Source organism: Rana temporaria, chromosome 2, assembly GCF_905171775.1.
Source record: "Rana temporaria chromosome 2, aRanTem1.1, whole genome shotgun sequence".
Lineage (NCBI taxonomy): Eukaryota > Metazoa > Chordata > Amphibia > Anura > Ranidae > Rana > Rana temporaria.
In genome coordinates, this window is record NC_053490.1 from 332,335,012 (window position 1) to 332,358,374 (window position 23,363).

The 23,363-nt window shown below is 43.3% G+C and overlaps 1 protein-coding gene across 1 annotated transcript in view; it reads left to right on the forward strand.

Moving 5' to 3' along the window:
* KCND3 (potassium voltage-gated channel subfamily D member 3) overlaps positions 1-23,363 on the forward strand; it is a 678,805-nt gene that overhangs the window by 531,000 nt on the left and 124,442 nt on the right. The window contains exon 4 of the mRNA XM_040337491.1: positions 18,454-18,616. Coding sequence (XP_040193425.1) covers positions 18,454-18,616 — 163 coding nt within the window. The remainder of the gene's footprint in view (positions 1-18,453; positions 18,617-23,363) is intronic.

A 23,363-nucleotide genomic window follows, 5' to 3' on the forward strand; every position in this document is an offset into this window, starting at 1 on the left:
TTGTGTTCATGCTAAGCAGAAACACGTATCTCTGTGTTCACCCAGTCAGTCCATCCTCCACACAGATAGCAAGCACCCCCTTCCCTGCTAGTGTTAACCTCTTCCCTGCCAGTGTCATTAATACAGAACCAGTGCATATTTTTAGCACTGATCACTGTAATAATGTCACTGGTTCTGAAAAAAAGTGTCAAAAGTGTCAGTAAGGTGTCCGATTTGTCCACCGCAATGTTGCAGTCCCACTAAAAATCGCTGATCACAGCCATTACTGTTAAATTAATAAATAAATAAAATGCCATAAAAATATCCCATAGTTGGCAGACAGGATGATTTTTTTGCAAACAAATCAATATAAGCTTATTGGGATTTATTTTACCAAAACTATGTAGCAGAAAATATATTGGCCTAAATTTATAAAGAACTTTATTTTATTTATTTTTTTCATTTTTTTTGGATATGTTTTATAGCAGAAAGTAATATATATATATATATATATATATATATATATATATATATATATATATATATATATATATATATATATATATATATATATATATATATATATATATATATATATATTTATATATTTATTTTTTCTTCAAAATGGTTACTCTTTTTTGTACCTAGTGCAAAAAAAAAAAATGCAAATATCACCAAAAGAATCTCTATATTTGGGGAAAAAAAGGACATCAATTTTATTTGAGTACAGCGTTGTACGATCACGCAATTGTCCGTTAAACTAATGCAGTGCCGTATCGCAAAAAATGGCCTGGCCATGAAGGGGGTATAACCTTCTGGGGCTGAAGTGGTTAAAAATAGTGTTGCTCACGAATATTCGCATTGCGAATATTCGACTCGAATATAGCATATTCGAGAAATCGCGCTATATTTCGAAATTCGCGGTGAATATTCGCAATTCCGAATATTCGATTTTTTACAATTTTTTTTTTGAATCAGATCACATCCTAGATATCTCCATCGACGTCTAAAAGCATTGCTGGTATCATTAGAGACCCTGGGCCGAGTAGCTGAAGCGTTCATTGAATTTTCCAGAAAGATCGCAATGCGATTATTCGGCAAACGCAATATCGCGCGATTATTTTCCTCGCCCCGATCTTCCGCATCAGAGCGATTTTTACAGTTTCATTTTTAAAACAGATCACATCCTAGTGATCTCCATAGACGTCTGAAAGCATTGCTGGTATGATTAGAGCCATTGGGCAGAGTAGCTGAAGCGATCATTTTATATTGCCGAATAATCGCAATGCGAATATTCGGCAATAGGAATATTGCGCGATTATTTGCTCCGCCCTTTTGCATCAGAGCCAATCAGAGTTCTCCTTCCACACTCGTCACAGGTTAGCAACCAATAGGAACCTGCCTGCATGGACATTATATAAGCTCACTCCCAGCACCATTTCATTGCAGATTCAGAAGCTTGCTATAGAGTGTGGAGGCTGTTTCTGTGTTCCTGGTTTCCTGGTTTCCTGTGTCTTTGTTCTTGATTGATTTAGATCATCACCAGCATTGCTATTTAGTGATTCCAGTGGATCTTTTCCAGTATATCAACTGCTTTTTTCAAAGCAATAGACCCAAGAGCTTTTTTCAAAGCTACGTTTTGTGCTGTTTTGTGCTGTTTTTTTCATTTGTGTTACTGTTTGATCCTGCAATCCTCCCTGTTCAGTTATATTTGCAAGAGATTTCAGAACACATATTGATCTGAGCTTTATAAAAGAGCTTTTCTAAAAGCTAAGTTTTGTTCATCTTGTGTTACTGTCAGATCTTGCAGGTTCACTGTTCAGTGATATTTGATAGGCATCTCAGTTCAAATTTTGTTTAGTTTTCCCTAAAGAGCTTTTATAAAAGCTAAGTTTTGTGTTCAGTTTAGTTAAATTTTGTGTAGTAAGTGTACACACTGTTAGTGTACATTTATTTCATCTAGCTTAGCTTAGTGTGTGTTTAGTGTCTGTGTTTTGTGTTTAAAAAAAAAAAAAAAAAAAAAAGTTAGTGTTTGTTTAGTGCTTTTTTTTTTTTTCTTTAATTTTGTAGTCCTTGTCTGGTGTACTACTTTTCTTATAGTTTAGTAGCTGTCTGTGTACGTCTTTGTCTGCGTGCCTGTCTTGTAAAAAAAACACAAAAACACATTTTGTTCACATTTTCCCCCCCAATAAAGTTTAACCCCCCCACACACATATCAGCAATTATGAGCGGCATCCGTGGCCGTGGCAGTAGGGGTAGGGGAGTTACTCCCAGTGCTGGATCGCTGCCAGCACGGGGTACCTCTCGTGCCCCTACTAGTGGTAGAGGATCGGGTGCAAGGGGAGTACGCCTGATCCGGGAGTTCTTCCCATCGGGCAGCCGCCCGATATTGCCATCTCAGGCTCAAGTAGTGGTGGACTACATGGGGCACAGCAGTGCCACTGAGTCGTCGGTCCCGACTCACAGTAGTACCACCATTACACCGTTGCCTGTACTACCCCCCCCCAGCCCCCAAGAGTCCAGCATCTTACTGTTCGACAGCGACAGTGATAGGGATCTCTTGGGGGAGGCCATGCATCAGGCAGACCTCCAGCTCTGTCCTGATGGTCAGGACCTTTTTGAAGGGATGGATGAGGAGGATGGGATACCTGCTGGCAGTATCCCAGAGACATCCCTTCAAACTGGTGCTGCTGTTTTGGTGCAGGAAACAGCAGCACCTAGTCAGACCCAGGCGTGGGTGAGGGGACAGCGGAGCCAGGCTAGAGGCTCCATGTCACGTGGTTCCCTCAGACCAACACATCTCAGCCCTTGGTCTGACATCTCTGGGGGCGAAGAGGGTGACCCATCATGGTTGCCATCTGACGCGTCGGCTCACTACGTCAGTGACGACGGGGAAGGTAGGCACCCTGGTGAAACGGTGCGCCAGGTCACCACCAGGGAGACCATCGTCAGGGTCTCCACTGGTGATGGCAGCAGGAGGTGTCAGGAGGAGGAGCAGCAGCAGCAGCAGCAGCAGCAGGCAGCTCCACCTGTGCGCACCGAATCCCAGCAGGTGCAAGTAAGCGTCACCCCATCTGACAGGAGGGCGGTGCTGAAGTCACCTGTCTGGAATTTCTTTACCCTGGTGGCAGACAACCCTACCGTGGCCATCTGCCGGATTTGTAAAGTGAGGGTGAAGAGAGGGAAGTGTTTGGCTCGGGTGGGTACCACAGCCCTGAACCAGCACCTCAGGATAAACCACTGGGCGTTGTATGAGGAGATGAAGCGTGGTGGTGGTAGCAGCGCCACCACCACAAGTGAGCAGGGTACAGCAGCCCCTGCCACATCTTCATCTGTTTCCAGCAGGTCATGCCCCCCCGCTCCCTCTAGTAGAGGTACTGGTACCGGCAGCCAGACCTCTACTTCCACAGCACCCTCCACGTCTGTGTCCCGCACTGCCGTCCGGCGCCAGGCGTCGATTTCAGACGCCTTTGACCGCACCACTCCCTTCCCCCCTGGAGACCGACGTGTGCGTTCCCTCAATGGGCTCCTGGCAAGGGTTATTGCCCAACATCTGCTGCCCTTCAACATAGTTGACAGCAACCCCTTCAGGCAGATGTTGGAGCAGGCCCAACCCCAATGGCGTGTCCCCAGCCGCCATTTCTTTGCCAGGACTGGTGTCCCTGCCCTACACCAGCACATTGTTCAGAATGTAACCCTGTCGCTGGATCACGCTGTCAGCGACAGGGTTCATCTGACAATGGATGGCTGGACCAGCAGGCATGGGCAGGGACGCTACATCAGCTTCACGGCCCATTGGGTTTCCCTCCGAGGCGTCGGTGAGGGATCGTCGGCAACCGATCTTGTGGTGCCGCCCCGGGGTGTCCAGGGGAGAACTGCTGGTCTCCCTCAAGCCACTGTCTCCGCAGCTGCTGAGCCTCCCAGCAAGCGCCCCCGTAGCTACTCAAGTGTGGGGCACGTGCGCTGTCAGGCCGTGCTCCAGCTTGTTAGTTTAGGGGACCGGAGACACACTGCAGAAGAAGTGCTGAAAGCACTTCAAGCTCAGGTCCAGAAGTGGCTGACACCCCGAAGGCTCCAGCCAGGTATGGTTGTCTGCGATAACGGCAGCAACCTACTCGCCGCCCTCCATGCTGGCAGTCTGACGCACGTGCCCTGTCTGGCACATGTCCTCAACCTGGTGGTGCAGAAGTTCCTGCGCACTTATCCAGGGTTGAGTGACATTGTGGCAAAGGCGCGTAGGATTGCCAGCCACTTCAGGCGCTCCCCAACCGCTACCGCGTCCCTGTCCAAATTGCAGCGGAAGTACAATCTGCCCCTTCACAGGCTGATTGTGGACAGTGTGACGCGGTGGAACTCCACCCTCCACATGCTGAAGAGGTTGTGGGAGCAGCAAAGGGCGGTGAGGGAGTACCTGATGGAACTAGGCACTCAGAGGGCTTCACCACAACTCCCTTTCATCGCCTGTGCGGAGTGGGGGCAGATAAACCAGGTCTGCCAAGTGTTGTCCTCCTTCGAGCAGGCGACCAAGATGGTCAGCAGTGAGCAAATTGGCCTCAATAGCGTGCTGCCAATACTGTTCATGCTGGAGAGGACACTAGATCGCCTGCTCGAGGCTGGGGAGAGTGCCTTGGTGGAGCAGGAGGAGTCAGCAATGCTCCACCGAGACCAGGGCCAGGACCAGGAGGAGGAGGAGGAGGAGGAGGAGGATGATGATGAAGAGGAGGAGGAGGTGGTTGCTGGTGTCGTCCCGGAGTCAGGGCCTGGTCAGGAGGGAGAGCCGGTGTTGGGGGCACCGATAGTCCGGGGGTTGGGCATGTCTGAGTTTGACCAGCAGCGCCTCAGGGAAGAAGAGTCGCACCTCATTAACCTGGCCAGCATTGAGGAGTCACAGCGGGCTGTGCTCTTCCCCATGGCTGCCCACATGCTCAGATGCCTCAGGAGGGACCCCCGGGTTAAGACCATCAAGACGAGGGATGATTTCTGGATGGCCACCCTTTTGGATCCCAGGTGCAAGGGGAAACTGGAGCAGTTCATCCCAGCCAGCCGGAGGCAGCACCGGATGGAGGAACTGCAGGCAGCCATTGTCAGACGGTTGGAGCAGGCAACTCCCCGGCCTCCAGTTGTCCCCCCTCATCTCACCCAGCAGGTGGCTGCACCCAGCTGCAGCCGAGCAGGGGACCTAATGGAAGAGATGAGGATGTTCTTCCAAACCGAGCGACCCAGTACCACCACCAGCAGCAGCAGCAGCAGTCACCACCAGCGGCTGGCCCACATGGTGGCAGACTACATGGCGTCCGTCGGTGCTTCTGACAGTATGAGCACCGACGACCCCATGGAGTACTGGGTTGCCAGATTGGACACCTGCCGCGAGCTCGCTCAGTATGCGCTGGAGTTATTGTCTTGCCCCCCCTCCAGCGTACTATCTGAGCGGACATTCAGCGCGGCAGGTGGGGTGGTCACGGACAAGAGGACCCGTCTGTCCACAGAGTCCGTGGACAGACTCACATTCATAAAGATGAATGAGTCCTGGATCGGCGGTGACTTTCTGGCACCCGTCGTCGGTTCAGGGCGCTGAAGGGTCCCTTGCCATGCATTCCCTGATGAAGCCCCGGACCTGATGTATTTACAGTGCTGAATATAACTATTTCAACATCAGAGAAAATCAATGTTAATATTTGGTACAGTAGGCTTTCTTTGCAATTACAGCGGTCAAAAATTTCTTGTAGTTTTACACCAGCTTTGCACACACTGGAGGAGGGATTTTGGCCCACTCCTCCACACAGATCTTCTCTACATCAGTCATGTTTCTGGGCTATCGCTGAGAAACACGGAGTTTGAGCTCCCTCCAAAGATTCTCTATTGGGTTTAGGTCTGGAGACTGGCTAGGCCACGCCAGAACCTTGATATGCTCCTTACAGAGCCAATCCTTGGTTATCCTGGCTGTGTGCTTTGGGTCATTCTCATGTTGGAAGACCCAGCCTCGACCCATCTTCAAAGCTCTAACTCAGGGAAGGAGGTTGTTGCCCAAAATCTTGCAATACATGGCCCCGGTCATCCTCTCCTTAATACAGTGCAGTCACCCTGTCCCATGTGCAGAAAAACACCACCAAAGCATGATGCTACCACCCCCATGCTTCACATTAGGGATGGCGTTCTTGGCATGGTACTCATCATTATTCTTCCTCCGAACACGGTTAGTGAAATTATGATCAAAAAATTATATTATAGTCTCATCTGACCACATGATTTTCTCCCATGACTCCTTTGGATCAGTCAAGACAATTATGTCAGCAGTTATTTCACACCCTATATACTCTTATTAAGACTGCTGTACATCATGGCAACTCCTGCCCATGTGATATGACTCTGTATCAACTACTACTGTTAATACTACTACTGCTGCTTCTGCTGCTGCTGCTGCCCAGTCAAGACACCTATGTCAGCAGTTATTTGACACTCTATATACTCCTATTCCTACTGCTGTTCATCATGGCACCTCCTGCCCATGTGATATGACTCTGTATCAACTACTACTGTTAATACTACTGCTGCTTCTGCTGCTGCTGCCCAGTCAAGACACCTATGTCAGCAGTTATTTGACACTCTATATACTCCTATTCCTACTGCTGTTCATCATGGCACCTCCTGCCCATGTGATATGACTCTGTATCAACTACTACTGTTAATACTACTGCTGCTGCTTCTGCTGCTGCTGCTGCCCAGTCAAGACACCTATGTCAGCAGTTATTTGACACTCTATATACTCCTATTCCTACTGCTGTTCATGATGGCACCTCCTGCCCATGTGATATGACTCTGTATCAACTACTACTGTTAATACTACTGCTGCTTCTGCTGCTGCTGCCCAGTCAATACACCTATGTCAGCAGTTATTTGACACTCTATATACTCCTATTCCTACTGCTGTTCATCATGGCACCTCCTGCCCATGTGATATGACTCTGTATCAACTACTACTGTTAATACTACTGCTGCTGCTTCTGCTGCTGCTGCTGCCCAGTCAAGACACCTATGTCAGCAGTTATTTGACACTCTATATACTCCTATTCCTACTGCTGTTCATGATGGCACCTCCTGCCCATGTGATATGACTCTGTATCAACTACTACTGTTAATACTACTGCTGCTTCTGCTGCTGCTGCCCAGTCAATACACCTATGTCAGCAGTTATTTGACACTCTATATACTCCTATTCCTACTGCTGTTCATCATGGCACCTCCTGCCCATGTGATATGACTCTGTATCAACTACTACTGTTAATACTACTGCTGCTGCTTCTGCTGCTGCTGCTGCCCAGTCAAGACACCTATGTCAGCAGTTATTTGACACTCTATATACTCCTATTCCTACTGCTGTTCATGATGGCACCTCCTGCCCATGTGATATGACTCTGTATCAACTACTACTGTTAATACTACTGCTGCTTCTGCTGCTGCTGCCCAGTCAATACACCTATGTCAGCAGTTATTTGACACTCTATATACTCCTATTCCTACTGCTGTTCATGATGGCACCTCCTGCCCATGTGATATGACTCTGTATCAACTACTACTGTTAATACTACTGCTGCTTCTGCTGCTGCTGCCCAGTCAAGACACCTATGTCAGCAGTTATTTGACACTCTATATACTCCTATTCCTACTGCTGTTCATGATGGCACCTCCTGCCCATGTGATATGACTCTGTATCAACTACTACTGTTAATACTACTGCTGCTGCTTCTGCTGCTGCTGCTGCCCAGTCAAGACACCTATGTCAGCAGTTATTTGACACTCTATATACTCCTATTCCTACTGCTGTTCATGATGGCACCTCCTGCCCATGTGATATGACTCTGTATCAACTACTACTGTTAATACTACTGCTGCTTCTGCTGCTGCTGCCCAGTCAAGACACCTATGTCAGCAGTTATTTGACACTCTATATACTCCTATTCCTACTGCTGTTCATGATGGCACCTCCTGCCCATGTGATATGACTCTGTATCAACTACTACTGTTAATACTACTGCTGCTGCTTCTGCTGCTGCTGCTGCCCAGTCAAGACACCTATGTCAGCAGTTATTTGACACTCTATATACTCCTATTCCTACTGCTGTTCATGATGGCACCTCCTGCCCATGTGATATGACTCTGTATCAACTACTACTGTTAATACTACTGCTGCTTCTGCTGCTGCTGCCCAGTCAATACACCTATGTCAGCAGTTATTTGACACTCTATATACTCCTATTCCTACTGCTGTTCATCATGGCACCTCCTGCCCATGTGATATGACTCTGTATCAACTACTACTGTTAATACTACTGCTGCTGCTTCTGCTGCTGCTGCTGCCCAGTCAAGACACCTATGTCAGCAGTTATTTGACACTCTATATACTCCTATTCCTACTGCTGTTCATGATGGCACCTCCTGCCCATGTGATATGACTCTGTATCAACTACTACTGTTAATACTACTGCTGCTTCTGCTGCTGCTGCCCAGTCAATACACCTATGTCAGCAGTTATTTGACACTCTATATACTCCTATTCCTACTGCTGTTCATCATGGCACCTCCTGCCCATGTGATATGACTCTGTATCAACTACTACTGTTAATACTACTGCTGCTGCTTCTGCTGCTGCTGCTGCCCAGTCAAGACACCTATGTCAGCAGTTATTTGACACTCTATATACTCCTATTCCTACTGCTGTTCATGATGGCACCTCCTGCCCATGTGATATGACTCTGTATCAACTACTACTGTTAATACTACTGCTGCTTCTGCTGCTGCTGCCCAGTCAAGACACCTATGTCAGCAGTTATTTGACACTCTATATACTCCTATTCCTACTGCTGTTCATGATGGCACCTCCTGCCCATGTGATATGACTCGGTATCAACTACTACTGTTAATACTACTGCTGCTTCTGCTGCTGCTGCCCAGTCAAGACACCTATGTCAGCAGTTATTTGACACTCTATATACTCCTATTCCTACTGCTGTTCATCATGGCACCTCCTGCCCATGTGATATGACTCTGTATCAACTACTACTGTTAATACTACTGCTGCTTCTGCTGCTGCTGCCCAGTCAATACACCTATGTCAGCAGTTATTTGACACTCTATATACTCCTATTCCTACTGCTGTTCATGATGGCACCTCCTGCCCATGCGATATGACTCTGTATCAACTACTACTGTTAATACTACTGCTGCTTCTGCTGCTGCTGCCCAGTCAAGACACCTATGTCAGCAGTTATTTGACACTCTATATACTCCTATTCCTACTGCTGTTCATGATGGCACCTCCTGCCCATGTGATATGACTCTGTATCAACTACTACTGTTAATACTACTACTGCTGCTTCTGCTGCCCAGTCAAGACACCTATGTCAGCAGTTATTTCACACCCTATATACTCTTATTAAGACTGCTGTTCATCATGGCACCTCTTGCCCGAGTGATTTGACACTGTATTGTCAATGTCTACTACTACTATTACAGCTCAGTCAAGACACCTGTGTCCCAATTTTTTGGTACACTATTGACTACTATGACCACTACTGATGCTGTAAAGTATTCCCCAAGTGTTTTTATGCTATGTATTACTATTACCACTACTGCTTGTAAATCATGCCTGTGTGATACTTAGTGGGAATGCTTTAATAAGCATTCCTAGTATGGATACCCGTAAATGTATTAATCTTAATTAGTGTGAATGCTTTAATAAACATTTCCAGTATTGATATCCGTAAATTTAGTAATCTTATTATTCCTTAAGTTTTTTGGTTCTGCGTAACTTCGGCATACTTTCAGCTATTGAGACCATTCAACTGTAAAAATGTTCGTCTCGTTCAGCTAATGATGGGACTTCTTCAAGTTTTTTTCTACTTTTTACACTTTTATAAATTTTAAGCTTTTAGACCCTTTTTTTAAACATTGAAGTCAATGAGAACATCCTTTTCCCCTTTGAATTCACATGCCATGCCAAAAGTTTCAGCTACTTCATACTTTCACTTACAGACACTGAAAAAACTTTAAAGCGGTCACAAAATATTTAGCTATCCGGCTATGACTTTTCAGATCGTTATCGTTTACAATTTTTTGGTGAAAACGCAATTTACGTTTTGCGAATTTTTCACAAAAATGCAATAGGTTATAATGTAATCCTATGGAGGGGATTTAGAGTCTGTCATGTGACCTTAACATTGGAGATCTTTGTAATTAAAAATATCTTTACAAAAAGGGGAAACAAATTGGTCTCACGCCCACAAGATCTACTTTTCATACACAATTTTTAGATCAAAACGTAGCTATGCTTGTCTGGTTTATGGCAATGTGACCAATTCTGCGATACGTATTTTAGTTTTAATTATTGGAGCAACAGCCAGAAATTATGTCTCATAGACTCTCATGTGAAATTATCTAAAAAATGTTGCTGCAGAACTCACAAAGACGCTCTTTTCTAAATCGCAGAAATGGCCACATTTTTAAGTTTATCTACATAAATTTCATATCGATGCGTTTACAAGGGCCGTGTATTTCAAACGGTGTAGTCGTTGTATCAATTGCATGTACGTTTGAGGATTTATTAAGCTTTGTTTGGAGGCTTAAATCATGTATTAGATCTGTGAATTAAAAGCGTTTGTAATGTTATTTCTTTCCATAAATAACTTTCCTGACCTCAGTGCAATATTCCTCCTCACTGACCTGGGGGGGAGGGGAAACCTATTGAGGGGGGAGGGGCGACCAGGAAGTCAGCATACTCTATACTTTGCAGATAGAGAAAGAAGCTGTGTGTCCTAAAGATAGTGTAGTGGTTATGGTGAATGTCTTTGGCAAGGGGCTCACCAATTAAGCATTCCCACTCGCATTTTCCTCAGGAAATGCATTGTCTAGTTATATTATATTTTAATACTCCTGCTGCTGCCTCCATGCTGAGTAAAGCTTCATGACCTTTCTGGCACAGCGGATCCACCAACAGCCTCCGCTACAAGCTACCAGACCGGACTACCAGACCGGATCTAAACAGCAAGTGTAACTATAACAATGAACCTTATGTTAAACCCTGTTTTGCGGCATTTATACTGCAACCATTGGGCTGACTGCAAGAGCTCATCTGCATTCTCTCTCTTTCTTGCTCTCCCTCTCTCTCTCTTTGTATATATATATATATATATTGTTGCTTTTGTTATGTTCATTTTTCAACAGTTTATTTTGTGTTCGTCGTGTCTGTGTCGTGTGCTTTAGTTTGTCCTAGGTTAATGTTAAATAAAATAATAGTATAAAATGTTTTTGCTTATTATGAAGTTAAATGTGTTGATGTTGATTTGTTTGATGTGAAGTTAGATGTGTTGAAAAACCTACAACTCTATCTCAAAAAGAAATGAAACATTTCCAAAAAATAAGTTTTTTTAATACAAAAATAAATTTAAATATAGCTCTCAATCCGTTTTTGAATGCGGTGCATTTCCGCAATCTGACCCGATAGCTGCTGCTCTAGCAGAGCATTTTGTTGGTTGAGGTAGCTCATCTTACGCTGGTTCTGAAGGATCTTCTGGTGCGTCTTTTCAATGAGTATATTTTGCCTCTTCAGATCTCTTGATGCTTTTAGGATATAATAAAAAAACATTTGGATTTCAAATAACGTTACCAAATAAATAAATATTTTTTTTTGCTTATTAATCAATCATTATCATGTGTATACACTTGTTATGTGTCTAACACATCCCGGGAGTGCAGAATTATTAGGCAAATGAGTATTTGGACCACATCATCCTCTTTATGCATGTTGTCTTACTCCAAGCTGTATAGGCTCGAAAGCCTACTACAGATTAGGCATATTAGGTAATGTACATCTCTGTAATGAGAAGGTGTGTGGTCTAATGACATCAACACTCTATATCAGGTGTGCATAATTATTAGTCAATTTCCTTTTCTTTGGCAAAATTGACCAAAAGAAGGATTTGACAGACTCTGAAAAGTCCAAAATAGAGAGATATCTAGCAGAGGGATGCAGCACTCTTAAAGTTGCAAAGCTTCTGAAGCGTGATCATCAAACAAAAGAAGCGTGTGGAAAAACAAAGGTGCAAAATAACTGCCCATGAACTGAGAAAAGTTAAGCGTGCAGCTGCCAAGATGCCACTTGCCACAAGATTGGCCATATTTCAGAGCTGCAACATCACTGGGGTGCCCAAAAGCACAAGGTGTGCAATACCCAGAGACATGGCCAAGGTAAGAAAGGCTGAAAGACGATGACCACTGAACAAGACACACAAGCTGCAACGTCAAGACTGTGCCAATAAATATCTCAAGAAAGATTTTTCTAAGGTTTTATGGACTACTGAAATGAGAGTGAGTCTTGATGGGCCAGATGGAAGAGCCCGTGGCTGGATTGGTAAAGGGCAGGGAGCTCCAGTCCGACTCAGACGCCAGCAAGGTGGTGGTGGAGTACTGGTTTGGGCTGGTATCATCAAAGATGAGCTTGTGGGGCCTTTTCGGATTGAGGATGGAGTCAAGCTCAACTCCCAGTCCTACTGCCAGATTATGGAAGAGACCTTCTTCAAGCAGTGGTACAGGAAAAAGTCACCATCCTTCAAGAAAAACATGATTTTCATGCAGGACAATGCTCCATCACACGTGTCAAAGTACTCCACAGCGTGGCTGGCAAGGAAGGGTATTAAATAAAAAAAAGTAATGACATGGCCTCCTTGTTCACCTGATCTGAACCCCATTGAGAACCTGTGGTCCATCATCAAATGTGGGATTTACAAGGAGGGAAAACAGTACACCTCTCTGAACAGTGTCTGGCAGGCTGTGGTTGCTGCTGCACGCAATGTTGATGGTGAACAGATCAAAACACTGACAGAATCCATGGATGTCAGGCTTTTGAGTGTCCTTGCAAAGAAAGGTGGCTATATTGGTCACTGATTTGTTTTTGTTTTGTTTTTAAATGTCAGAAATGTGTATTTGTGAATGTTGAGATGTTATATTGGTTTCACTGTTAAAAATAAATCATTGAAATGGCTATCTATTTATTTTTTGGTTAAGTTGCCTAATAATTCTGCACAGTAATAGTAGTCACCTGCACACACAGATATCCCCCGAAAATAACTAACACTAAAAACAAACTAAAAACTACTTCCAAAAAAATTCAGCTTTGATATTAATGAGTTTTTGGGGTTCATTGAGAACATGGTTGTTGTTCAATAATAAAATGAATCCTCAAAAAATACAACTTGCCTAATAATTATGCACTACCTGTATACTTCTAGCATCAATACCATATTATGGTTATACAATCTGACAGGTGCGCTTTATATGTTGTCCATTTTTATATCTACATTTTGTTGTTGAAATGTTATTAATCATTGTGCACATATTTACCTTCCTGAATGAGGCTCACAGGACCGCTCTCTTCCTCCTGCTCTTCTGCTTGAGAAGTTGGGGTGGTGGGGGGGGGGAAGCTCCTCAGCTTGCTCCTCAACAGGAGCTGGGGTTGGGGAGTGGGAGGGCCCTGGCTGCTCCTCCTCATCCATGTCCTCCTCTGCCGCATCCTCCTCTGCCGCATCCTCCTCCTCCTCCTCATCGGCCTGGCGCCTTCTGCGCTTGGCGCGGACAACTGGCATTGGAGCTCCTATAATAACACAATGTTCATATATTATAAAAATGTTTTCTAATGACGTATGCAAATTCTGTGTACTGTGCTGTATTGTATATGAATACAAATTGATTTATATAGACAGTTAACCAATGGGACAATGTTATATTAAAGGGTCTTGTGGGCACTACAGGGGACTGAGCGTGAGCTGGGATGCAACCATGTTAAAATGAGCTGTTTTTGTCTCCTTTGTTTTGTTCAGACCATCTCATGTTAAAAAAAGGGCCTGATGGAGCACACGGGATTACTATAACAACCCCACTCCTAACACAGGAATTTAGTGGTAATCTATATATATAAAACTCAACGTGTGTGTGTGCATAAATGTATGTATGTATGTATGTATGTATGTATGTTCCAGCATCACGTACAAACGGCTAAAGATATTTATATGAAACTTGGCACACAGGTTACTTATATGTCAGCCACAAACATAGGATAGGTGGTTTAAACCTTACCCACCCCCACTTGCCATGGTCGGGGTTTTTCTTTAAAGTCCCATGCAAAGCAATGGGAAAATTATGTTCCCACATAACTTCTGTGTTCCTGTCTGCTGCCCCATGTCTTTTTTCAACAGTACTATGAATACCTTGGCCGGTGGTGATATATGTTAGCACAACATGGCATCTTGGTTAACAACATCTGACCTTACATGAATTACATATGACCTTACATAACTGTCACCAAAGGAGCTGCGGTGGCTCCACGCGATTGCCACTGCACTGACAACTGATTCACCTCTGCAGCTAGGGGTTCGGATCCCGCTCTCGGCTACCTGTGAATTGAGTTTGGTGGTCTCAGCCCCGCCACTGGTGGGTGTGCTATGCGAGGTTGGGTTGGGAGGACCCCCTCACACCCGCCATTGCCAACCGGGGCATGGAGAAAGGTGGCAGATTGCCTCTGGGGGAGGCCTCCCAACTCCTGCAGGCCGGCTCCTCTCTCTTTCGAGTTCACGCACAAAATACACTTTTTTAAAAAAAAACATAACTGTCAACAATAACTTACCTGGATGATATTTAGCCCGAAGACGTCTGACATTACCCATTTGGCGCCTCTTGAGGTCAGACCACTTCTTAACAATGGCCTTGTGGTCATGTTGGCCGCCAAAGTCAGCGATTAGGGCGCTGACCACAGCCCTTTTCTGTGGCTGCCGCCGCAGGTCATCATATCCTGTTTCCAGGAACTTCTGCAAGATGAAGAACAAAGTATATTGTAATACTTCTGTTGACAGCCTTATGGATATATGACGTAAATGTATGCTATTCAACAATTGGAAGCATTCTCGCCTTATTAATCAATGACAGGGGTAACATGAAAGATTTTATATCCTGCCATTTCGGTCGCCACCTTTTTTGCATAAATATAGCAGCCATTATCATTTGCATAATTATGAATATATTATTAACAACACAGGATACACGTATAGGGGAGATATGCGTTGCTAACTCTTTTCCCTGTCAGGAGCCTAACGCCCCGGGGGGTCAGAGACGGGACCTTTTTCGGAGGACCACTGACGTATGTACCAGTCGCAGTTTTTTGTGATGTCACTCTTTAGGTGTGTGCACATTTTTCACTGCATCCGGGTGGAGTTTTTGGGTTGTGTTTTGCACGCCACAGGCTTTTCAACAGGAAAAAAACAGCTGGAGGCAGAATGGTTGCAAAACACTACGTGTTTGTTACTTAACTCTGGGTTTCAAGACCAGTCCACCTCCAGCTGTTGCAAAACTACTACTCCCATCAGCCACGGTCTGTCAGTGCATGCTAAGAATTTTACTTTTGCTGCATTTAGGGTGCCACAGTTTAGAGACCCGTGCATAAAGGCCTGAAAAATGGGGGCCTGCAGAACTTACAATACTAGAAGTGCCAGCATTCCCAGGCATGCTGGAAGTTGTAGTTCTGCAACATCTAAAGGGCAATATGTATTCGAACGTCCTTGGGCCTTGAGGACACTGAAGTCAGGACGTTCGCATACGTCCTATGTCCAAAAAAATTTTAAATTCATTATGCTAAATAACAAGGAAAAGTGCCAATATACACATTTGCCAACCAGGGTGTCTGCAGCTGTCCAGGCATGCTGGGACTTGTAGTTTTGTAAAAGCAGGAGACACATTTTTTGTGAAATACTAATATATGATCATATATACTAACTTTTAAACTAGACTTAAATGCTGGGCTGGGCTGGGACTTGTAGTTTTGTAAAAGCAGGAGACACATTTTTGGTTAAATACTAATATCTGATCATATATACTAACTTTTAAACTAGACTTAAATGCAGTTGAAGATGATGAAATAACAGTGGTCAAAATACTTACACAAATCAGCAACTTTTCCTCAGACTTAGTGAAATTGCTTCCAACCATGTTGCTGTGTGATTGCGCTGCGATCATAAGTTGGAAACTGGCAAGGCTCCAGGAAATGGTCGCGTGTTGTTCGCGTGTTGATTGCGCTGCTTGGACCGAGATGGGTCCATATGGCTTCGGCTGTATGGACCACAGTAACTCTTTTCCCTGTCAGGAGCCTAGGAGCCTAACGCCCCGGGGGGTCAGAGACGGGACCTTTTCGGAGGACCACTGACGTATGCAACCGTCGCAGTTTTTTGTGATGTCACTCTTTAGGTGTGTGCAAATTTTTCCTTGCACCGGGTGGAGTTTTTGGGTTGTGTTTTGCACGCCACAGGCTTTTCAACAGAAAATAACCAGCTGGAGGCAGAATGGTTGCAAAACACTACGGGTTTGTTACCTAACTCTGGGTTTCAAGACCAGTCCACCTCCAGCTGTTGCAAAACTACTACTCCCATCAGCCACGGTCTTTCAGTGCATGCTAAGAATTTTACTTTTGCTGCATCTAGGGTGCCACAGTTTAGAGACCCGTGCATAAAGGCCTGAAAAATGTGGGCCTGCAGAACTTACAATACTAGAAGTGCCAGCATTCCCAGGCATGCTGGAAGTTGTAGTTCTGCAACATCTAAAGGGCAATATGTATTCGAACGTCCTTGGGCCTTGAGGACACTGAAGTCAGGACGTTCGCATACGTCCTATGTCCAAAAAAATTTTAAATTCATTATGCTAAATAACAAGGAAAAGTGCCTAAATACACATTTGCCAACCAGGGTGTCTGCAGCTGTCCAGGCATGCTGGGACTTGTAGTTTTGTAAAAGCAGGAGACACATTTTTGGTTAAATACTAATATCTGATCATATATACTAACTTTTAAACTAGACTTAAATGCAGTTGAAGATGATGAAATAACAGTGGTCAAAATACTTACACAAATCAGCAACTTTTCCTCAGACTTTGAGAAATTGCTTCCCACCATGTTGCTGTAATATTGGGAAACTGGCAAGGCTCCAGGAAATGGTCGCGTGTTGTTCGCGCAATTGCGCATGCGCGATCGAAAAATCGCAATCGCAATATGTATTTTGGTTAAAATATCATACATATTCGATTTCAGAGTGCTGCTACAGCAGTTTTCGAAATATCTGCAATAAATTTCGCATTCGCATGTTGCGATATTTCGATAAAATATCAGGAATATTCTGAGCCAATCAGAGCGCTCCTCCAGCATATCTCGAAATTGCGCAATAAATATCGCATTCGCATGTTGCGATATTTCGATAAAATATCACGAATATTCTGAGCCAATCAGAGCGCTCCTCCAGCATATCTCGAAATTGCGCAATAAATATCGCATTCGCATGTTGCGATATTTCGATAAAATATCACGAATATTCTGAGCCAATCAGAGCGCTCCTCCAGCATATCTCGAAATTGCGCAATAAATATCGCATTCGCATGTTGCGATATTTCGATAAAATATCACGAATATTCTAAGCCAATCAGAGCGCTCCTACCGCAGTTATTAAAAAAATCGCAATTATTTTCGCATTCGCAATAGCGAAAAATCGCATTCAATTAATTTCGATAAAATATCACGAATATTCGAATTTAGCGAATATATCTCGAATATTCGAATATATATTCGAGATATATCGCGAAATCGAATATGGCATATTCTGCTCAACACTAGTTAAAAATTACTTAGTAAAGAGTAAGCCATATAAACCAGTCAGACACTAGGTTCCTTAATGCAGAACCATAGCTCTAGCACCCCACTTTCCTCCCTATAAACTCCCTTGGGTCTATTTTTAAACTTAAAGTACATGTTTTGTATGACTTTTTTCTTGCAGTCTTCAGATCAGTCCAGTGAAGTCACAGGTCCTCCCTCTTCTTAGTTAGTATTATTATATAGGACTTGCATAGCGCCAATAGTTTGAGCAGCACTTTACTCTGTAGGCAATGATAGACTGTCCCTTCTCTTGGACTGAGCAGCACTCATGTAATGACATGTGAGCATGCTCAGTCAAGAAGTACTGTGCACCCAGGCTGTGTGATGATGCACCCTAGCAGGTGTATCCATGACAGCCTGTCTGAATATTGTTACTATATGTGGAGTTCCTCCACCATCATCAAAGCGATATTCACTCTTTCTTAAACATCAACACCATGGGGTTGAGTTACTAAAATTAGAGAGTGAAAAATCTGGTGCAGCTGTGCATGGTGCCCAATCAGAGTCTAACTTCAGCTTGTTCAATTTAGTTTGGTTTCTATGCAGAGCTGCACCAAATGTTGCACTCTCCAGTTTTAGTAAATCAACCCCTATGTGTACTTGTTCTTTAAGATTGAGTAACAGTCCACTATAACTTTGATCATATAATATGTTGAAATAAAACAAAAATACTACCGATGCCTGGTGGTAAATGTACATGCAACAGTAATAATAACCATTGATATCTCTTACTGTTTGGACAGGTATGGAGACATGGTTCCAAAAACTATAGCTGGAAAAATCTTTGGCTCTATCTGCTCATTAAGTGGAGTCCTAGTTATTGCACTTCCAGTGCCTGTCATCGTGTCAAATTTCAGCCGGATTTATCATCAAAATCAGAGAGCTGACAAAAGAAGAGCACAAAAGGTCAGTAATTGATTAAGATATATTGATTTATTTAATGTTAAAAAAAAACAAGAAGAAACATGGGAGTTACAAACTACAGGGCACAGATGATTATGGCTATACTTGTGAGAAAAATATAAATTGCGCTACCTCTAAAACATGTGAAAAAAGTGTTTAAATCACAAAGCAAAAATAAGTAATGTATGATGGTATAGAACACTATAGAACACTATAGAGCACTCTCATACCCCTCAATGACAGTGAGTCAGTGATAACATTAATAATAAACATCAAAATAAATTAAATAAGAATTAAATAAAAATTATGCATTCAAATTAATCTTCTTAAAATGAAACAAAAAATTTAAATAAAAGTTATAGGCTATTATAGAAGATAAAGGGCCGGATTCAGATACATTGGTGTATCTATCCGCGTGGCGTAATGTATCTCAGATACGTTACGCTGCCGTAAATTAGGGCGCAAGTTCCGTATTCAGAAAGAACTTGCGCCCTATGTTACGGCGGCGTAACGTATGTGGTCCGGCGTAAGCCTGCCTAATTCAAATGTGGATGATGTGGACGTGTTTTATTCAAATTTAGTGTGACCCCACGTATTTGACGTTTTTTACGAACGGTGCATGCGCCGTCTGTGAAAGAATCCCAGTGCGCATGCTCGAAATTACGCCGCAAATCGTCATTGCTTTCGACGTGAACGTAAATTACGTCCAGTCCTATTCGCGAACGACTTACGCAAACGGCGTAAAATTTTCAAAATTCGACACGGGAACGATGTCCATACTTAACATAGGATACGCCTCATATAGCAGGGGTAACTTTACGCCGGAAAAAGCCTAACGTAAACGACGTAAAAAAATGCGCCGGGCGGACGTACGTTTCTGAATTGGCGTAACTACCTAATTTGCATATTCCTTGCGGAAATATACGGAAGCGCGACCTAGCGGCCAGCGTAAATATGCAGCCTAAGATACGACGGTGTAAGACACTTACGCCGGTCGGATCTTAAGGAAATCTATGCGTAACTGATTCTATGAATCAGTTGCATAGATATGACCCCGCAATGCAGCGTTACGACGGCGTATCCGGAGATACGCCGTCGTAACTCCGTTGTGAATCCGGCCCAAAGTCCATAAATGTTTAACACATGAAATGCCAAACACCCGTGCTCTGTGCCAAATTCCAGAATATGTTGAAAACGTGTCCAAAGAAAAGTGATATATCCTCCACCAAACAACGGATTGGCTCCTTACCAGATCGCCTCGATCCCTTATGACAGGGGATCATGAACAGCATATAATAGGTAGTCACTTCCAGCCACGCAGTTAAGACAGATTCGATCCCTAACATTGGGTCTCATCCACAAGTGATAAAATCACCAGCATAAATGCCCACCATGTAAAAAACAATAACAGCTCCACATAGCGCATTAAATGAGTAGAAAAATGTATTAAAAAGTTGTATTGCACTTACAAGCATGCAGTAAAATAATGCCTCAAATCTGATGTGCTGGCCGGTACACAAATTTCCAGACACCCGTCTTCTGGGGAAATGTTTGGAGCTCTTGGGTGACGACAGCGCGCCGCTCCGCCCAGGGAGGATATATCACTTTTCTTTGGACACGTTTTCAACATATTCTGGAATTTGGCACAGAGCACGGGTGTTTGGCATTTCATGTGTTAAACATTTATGGACTTTATCTGCTATAATATCCTATAACTTTTCATTTTAATTTATTCATTGAGGGGTATGAGAGTGCTCTATAGTGTTCTATAGTGGCAATCAACCTCTCCTGTTTTTGGTATATTAGTGATTTATATATAGCATCATACATTACTAATTTTTGCTTTGTGATTTAAACACTTTTTTCACATGTTTTAGAGGTAGCGTGATTTATATTTTTCTCATATTCTGTTTTTGTATGTATTGTTTACATGGCAATCACAGCTCTCAGATTGAACAGGCTGTTACTGTGTTGCAGCTTTCTCTTTTCCAGTATTTTAGGACAGTTTCTTTCCAATTTTCTATGTCTATACTTGTAACACATACACATACAGTATGTTGACATTTAAGAGTTAAGCTGGCCATACAGTAACTGTAAAATGTTCCTTTAGATTTACCTTCAAGAATATATTGCAAGGGCCTGCCTGATCAGATACAAATTGAGAGCGTTGTTAAGGGTTGGCCTCATATTACTGCATATGGTTTTTAGTAAACCTAAAGGAAAATTGATCAAGAAAATTGTATAATGTATGGCCTGCATAAGAATAGAATTCTCAATTGTCCAAGAGAAGGTTCTTACCAAAAGCAGGGAATTTTTATTGAGGATTTTTTTCCAGCTGACCACTAACACTGAGTTTTTGGTAGAATGCTGTGTGTTTCATAGAGGGTTTGGCATTCCTACATAGGTATCATTACTTGTTCCAAACTCATAATTTGACTTTTTCAAAATTGATACTTTGAGAAAATGTGTTGATGTTTGTTTTGTTAACTAAGTGTTTGAAAAAAAGACTTACAGATTTGTTAATTTTTGTACCTGGCACAAGTAAATGAATCACATTTCTGTATTTGGAGGTACAATGTGGCCACTGATGATTCATTTAGCTATGTTAAAAATAGAAAATAAAAGTGAATCTATAGCCAATCCTGTTCTCATTTTGGATGGAGTGAGGAAATAATAGAACTTGTGTTAGGTTTTACTACACAATGCTCCTAGAGCACAGGTGTCAAACACAAAGGCCCACGGGCCAAATCCGGCCCACCAGACCGTTTCATTTGGCCCTCACACCTCTCCTGCATCTGCAGGAGAGCTCCAGCCCTCCTCTGGTCCTACTCCAGACCCTTACTTTCTGCTTTCAATTAATGCATCCAGCTTCTTCCCAGCAGCAGCATAAGGAAAGGGGCATGCACTGTGATGTAAGGGAGAGTGGGGGGGACTCAACTTCTGATGGTGGGGTGGCTCTTGACATCGAATATATGGGGAGGGGATGCGCTGGACATCTAATCTTACAGATACAACCGGCCCTTTTGAGGGCAATCATAATGCTAATGCGGCCCACAATGAAATTGAGTTTGTCACACCTGTCCTAGAGAGATTTACCCTCACTTCCTGCTCTGAAGACACATTTTTACCATGAAGGAAGTGAGAAAAATTCTCCAACAGCAACAGGTTAGGTGGAAAAATACTAGAAACCCCTGTTCGTTTTGTTGTTGACTGTTTCCCATTTGAGAATTCCTTCACCTCCTGTGTGGTAAAAATTGTGTCACCAAGACAATAAGTGAGGGTACATGTCTCCAACTGAGCCCTGGATAGCAGTATAACCTGGGGTTCTAACCTTACCTCACTGCCCCAAATGTAAAGTATATGCATAGCCATTTTTTTTAAGTCGTGAAATGAATGCAGGGAAAACAAACCAACCTAGAGGACTATAGTTTTTTTTGTTCATGCAGTTATGCACCAACCCAACCCACTCCATCCTCTTAGTTAAGGTAAAGAACTTTTCAGGTCATGATATTACTGTTGGTTAAAGCTGAATTAAGGCCAAATGGAGATACTGACTTGGTGTTATTAATCTTGTGTTAAACCCTTTGGAGATGCCTAAGAACAAAAGTCAGAAAATGCTGAAAGGGCTCTCTCAGGCCTTTCAATTGCACAAACACATCCAGCCTACAGAAGTAAATTCTGGACCATAGTGCAAGAAATAAATGATTCCCCTGAACCCATTATTATGCACCAATGGAGGTACTACAAACATTACTATAGTGATATTCAAAGTACCTACTCCCTCAATGGGAATGGCAGTTCACAGCAGAGCATGCCTTAACAACTCAGTTTACTGTAAAATGTAGCACATACTGTAGATTACAACAAATACATACAGTTAACAACGGCACCCACCTAACTAAATAAATACATTTAAACGGTGCAATGTATTGCTAAGTGCAAGAGTCTTAAAACACTAGTCCAGACTGACAAGGAATTGCTTTGCCTGTTGAAGGCAATTGGCATGACAATATACCTGGCACATACCCGTCCTTATCTCACATTCTCAACACTCCCTTCCCTTGTACTAAGAATTACTGATAGTGTGAACATGGATGGATTATGGAGAAGAGAAAAGGGGAAGGTTGTGTTGTAATCGAGTAGTGCTGTACTCCAGCAGAATGTGATATTTCAGTACAGCAGAGGCCGTGTTTTCAGGTCACTACAGGAAGTCAGGATTTCTGGCATATTAAGTATTTTTTCTGTATGTGCAGTGTTTTAAAGATAGAAAATGTACAGAAATGTGCATGCATTGTCACTGTTCTCCCATAAATTATTTCTCCATCAGATATTCCAGAGTTGTTTGGTGTGTGACACTAAGGCCCCGTACTCACGACCAAACATGTTTGCTGAAACTGGCCCGCGGACCAGTTTCAGCATACATGTTTGGTCGTGTGTAGTTACGAGCGTACAGAATTTCACCGTACATTTGCCCGCCGGGCCGTTTTTCAGCAGACATTTATTTCCAAACTTGTTTTAAAACCGTCCGCTCAAATCCTGTCCGAACGTACATGTTTGGTGGTGAGTACACAAAACCAACGTACAAAAACCCCGCGCATGCTCAGACTAAATGAGGCCACGGGAGCGCTCGTTCAGGTAAAACTCACGTTTGTTTGGGATATGGCACATTCGTCAATAGAAAGATTAATTCTAGCAATAGAACACTGAAGCAAAACACACAATAACCAATGCTTGATGCCGTCGTTTTATT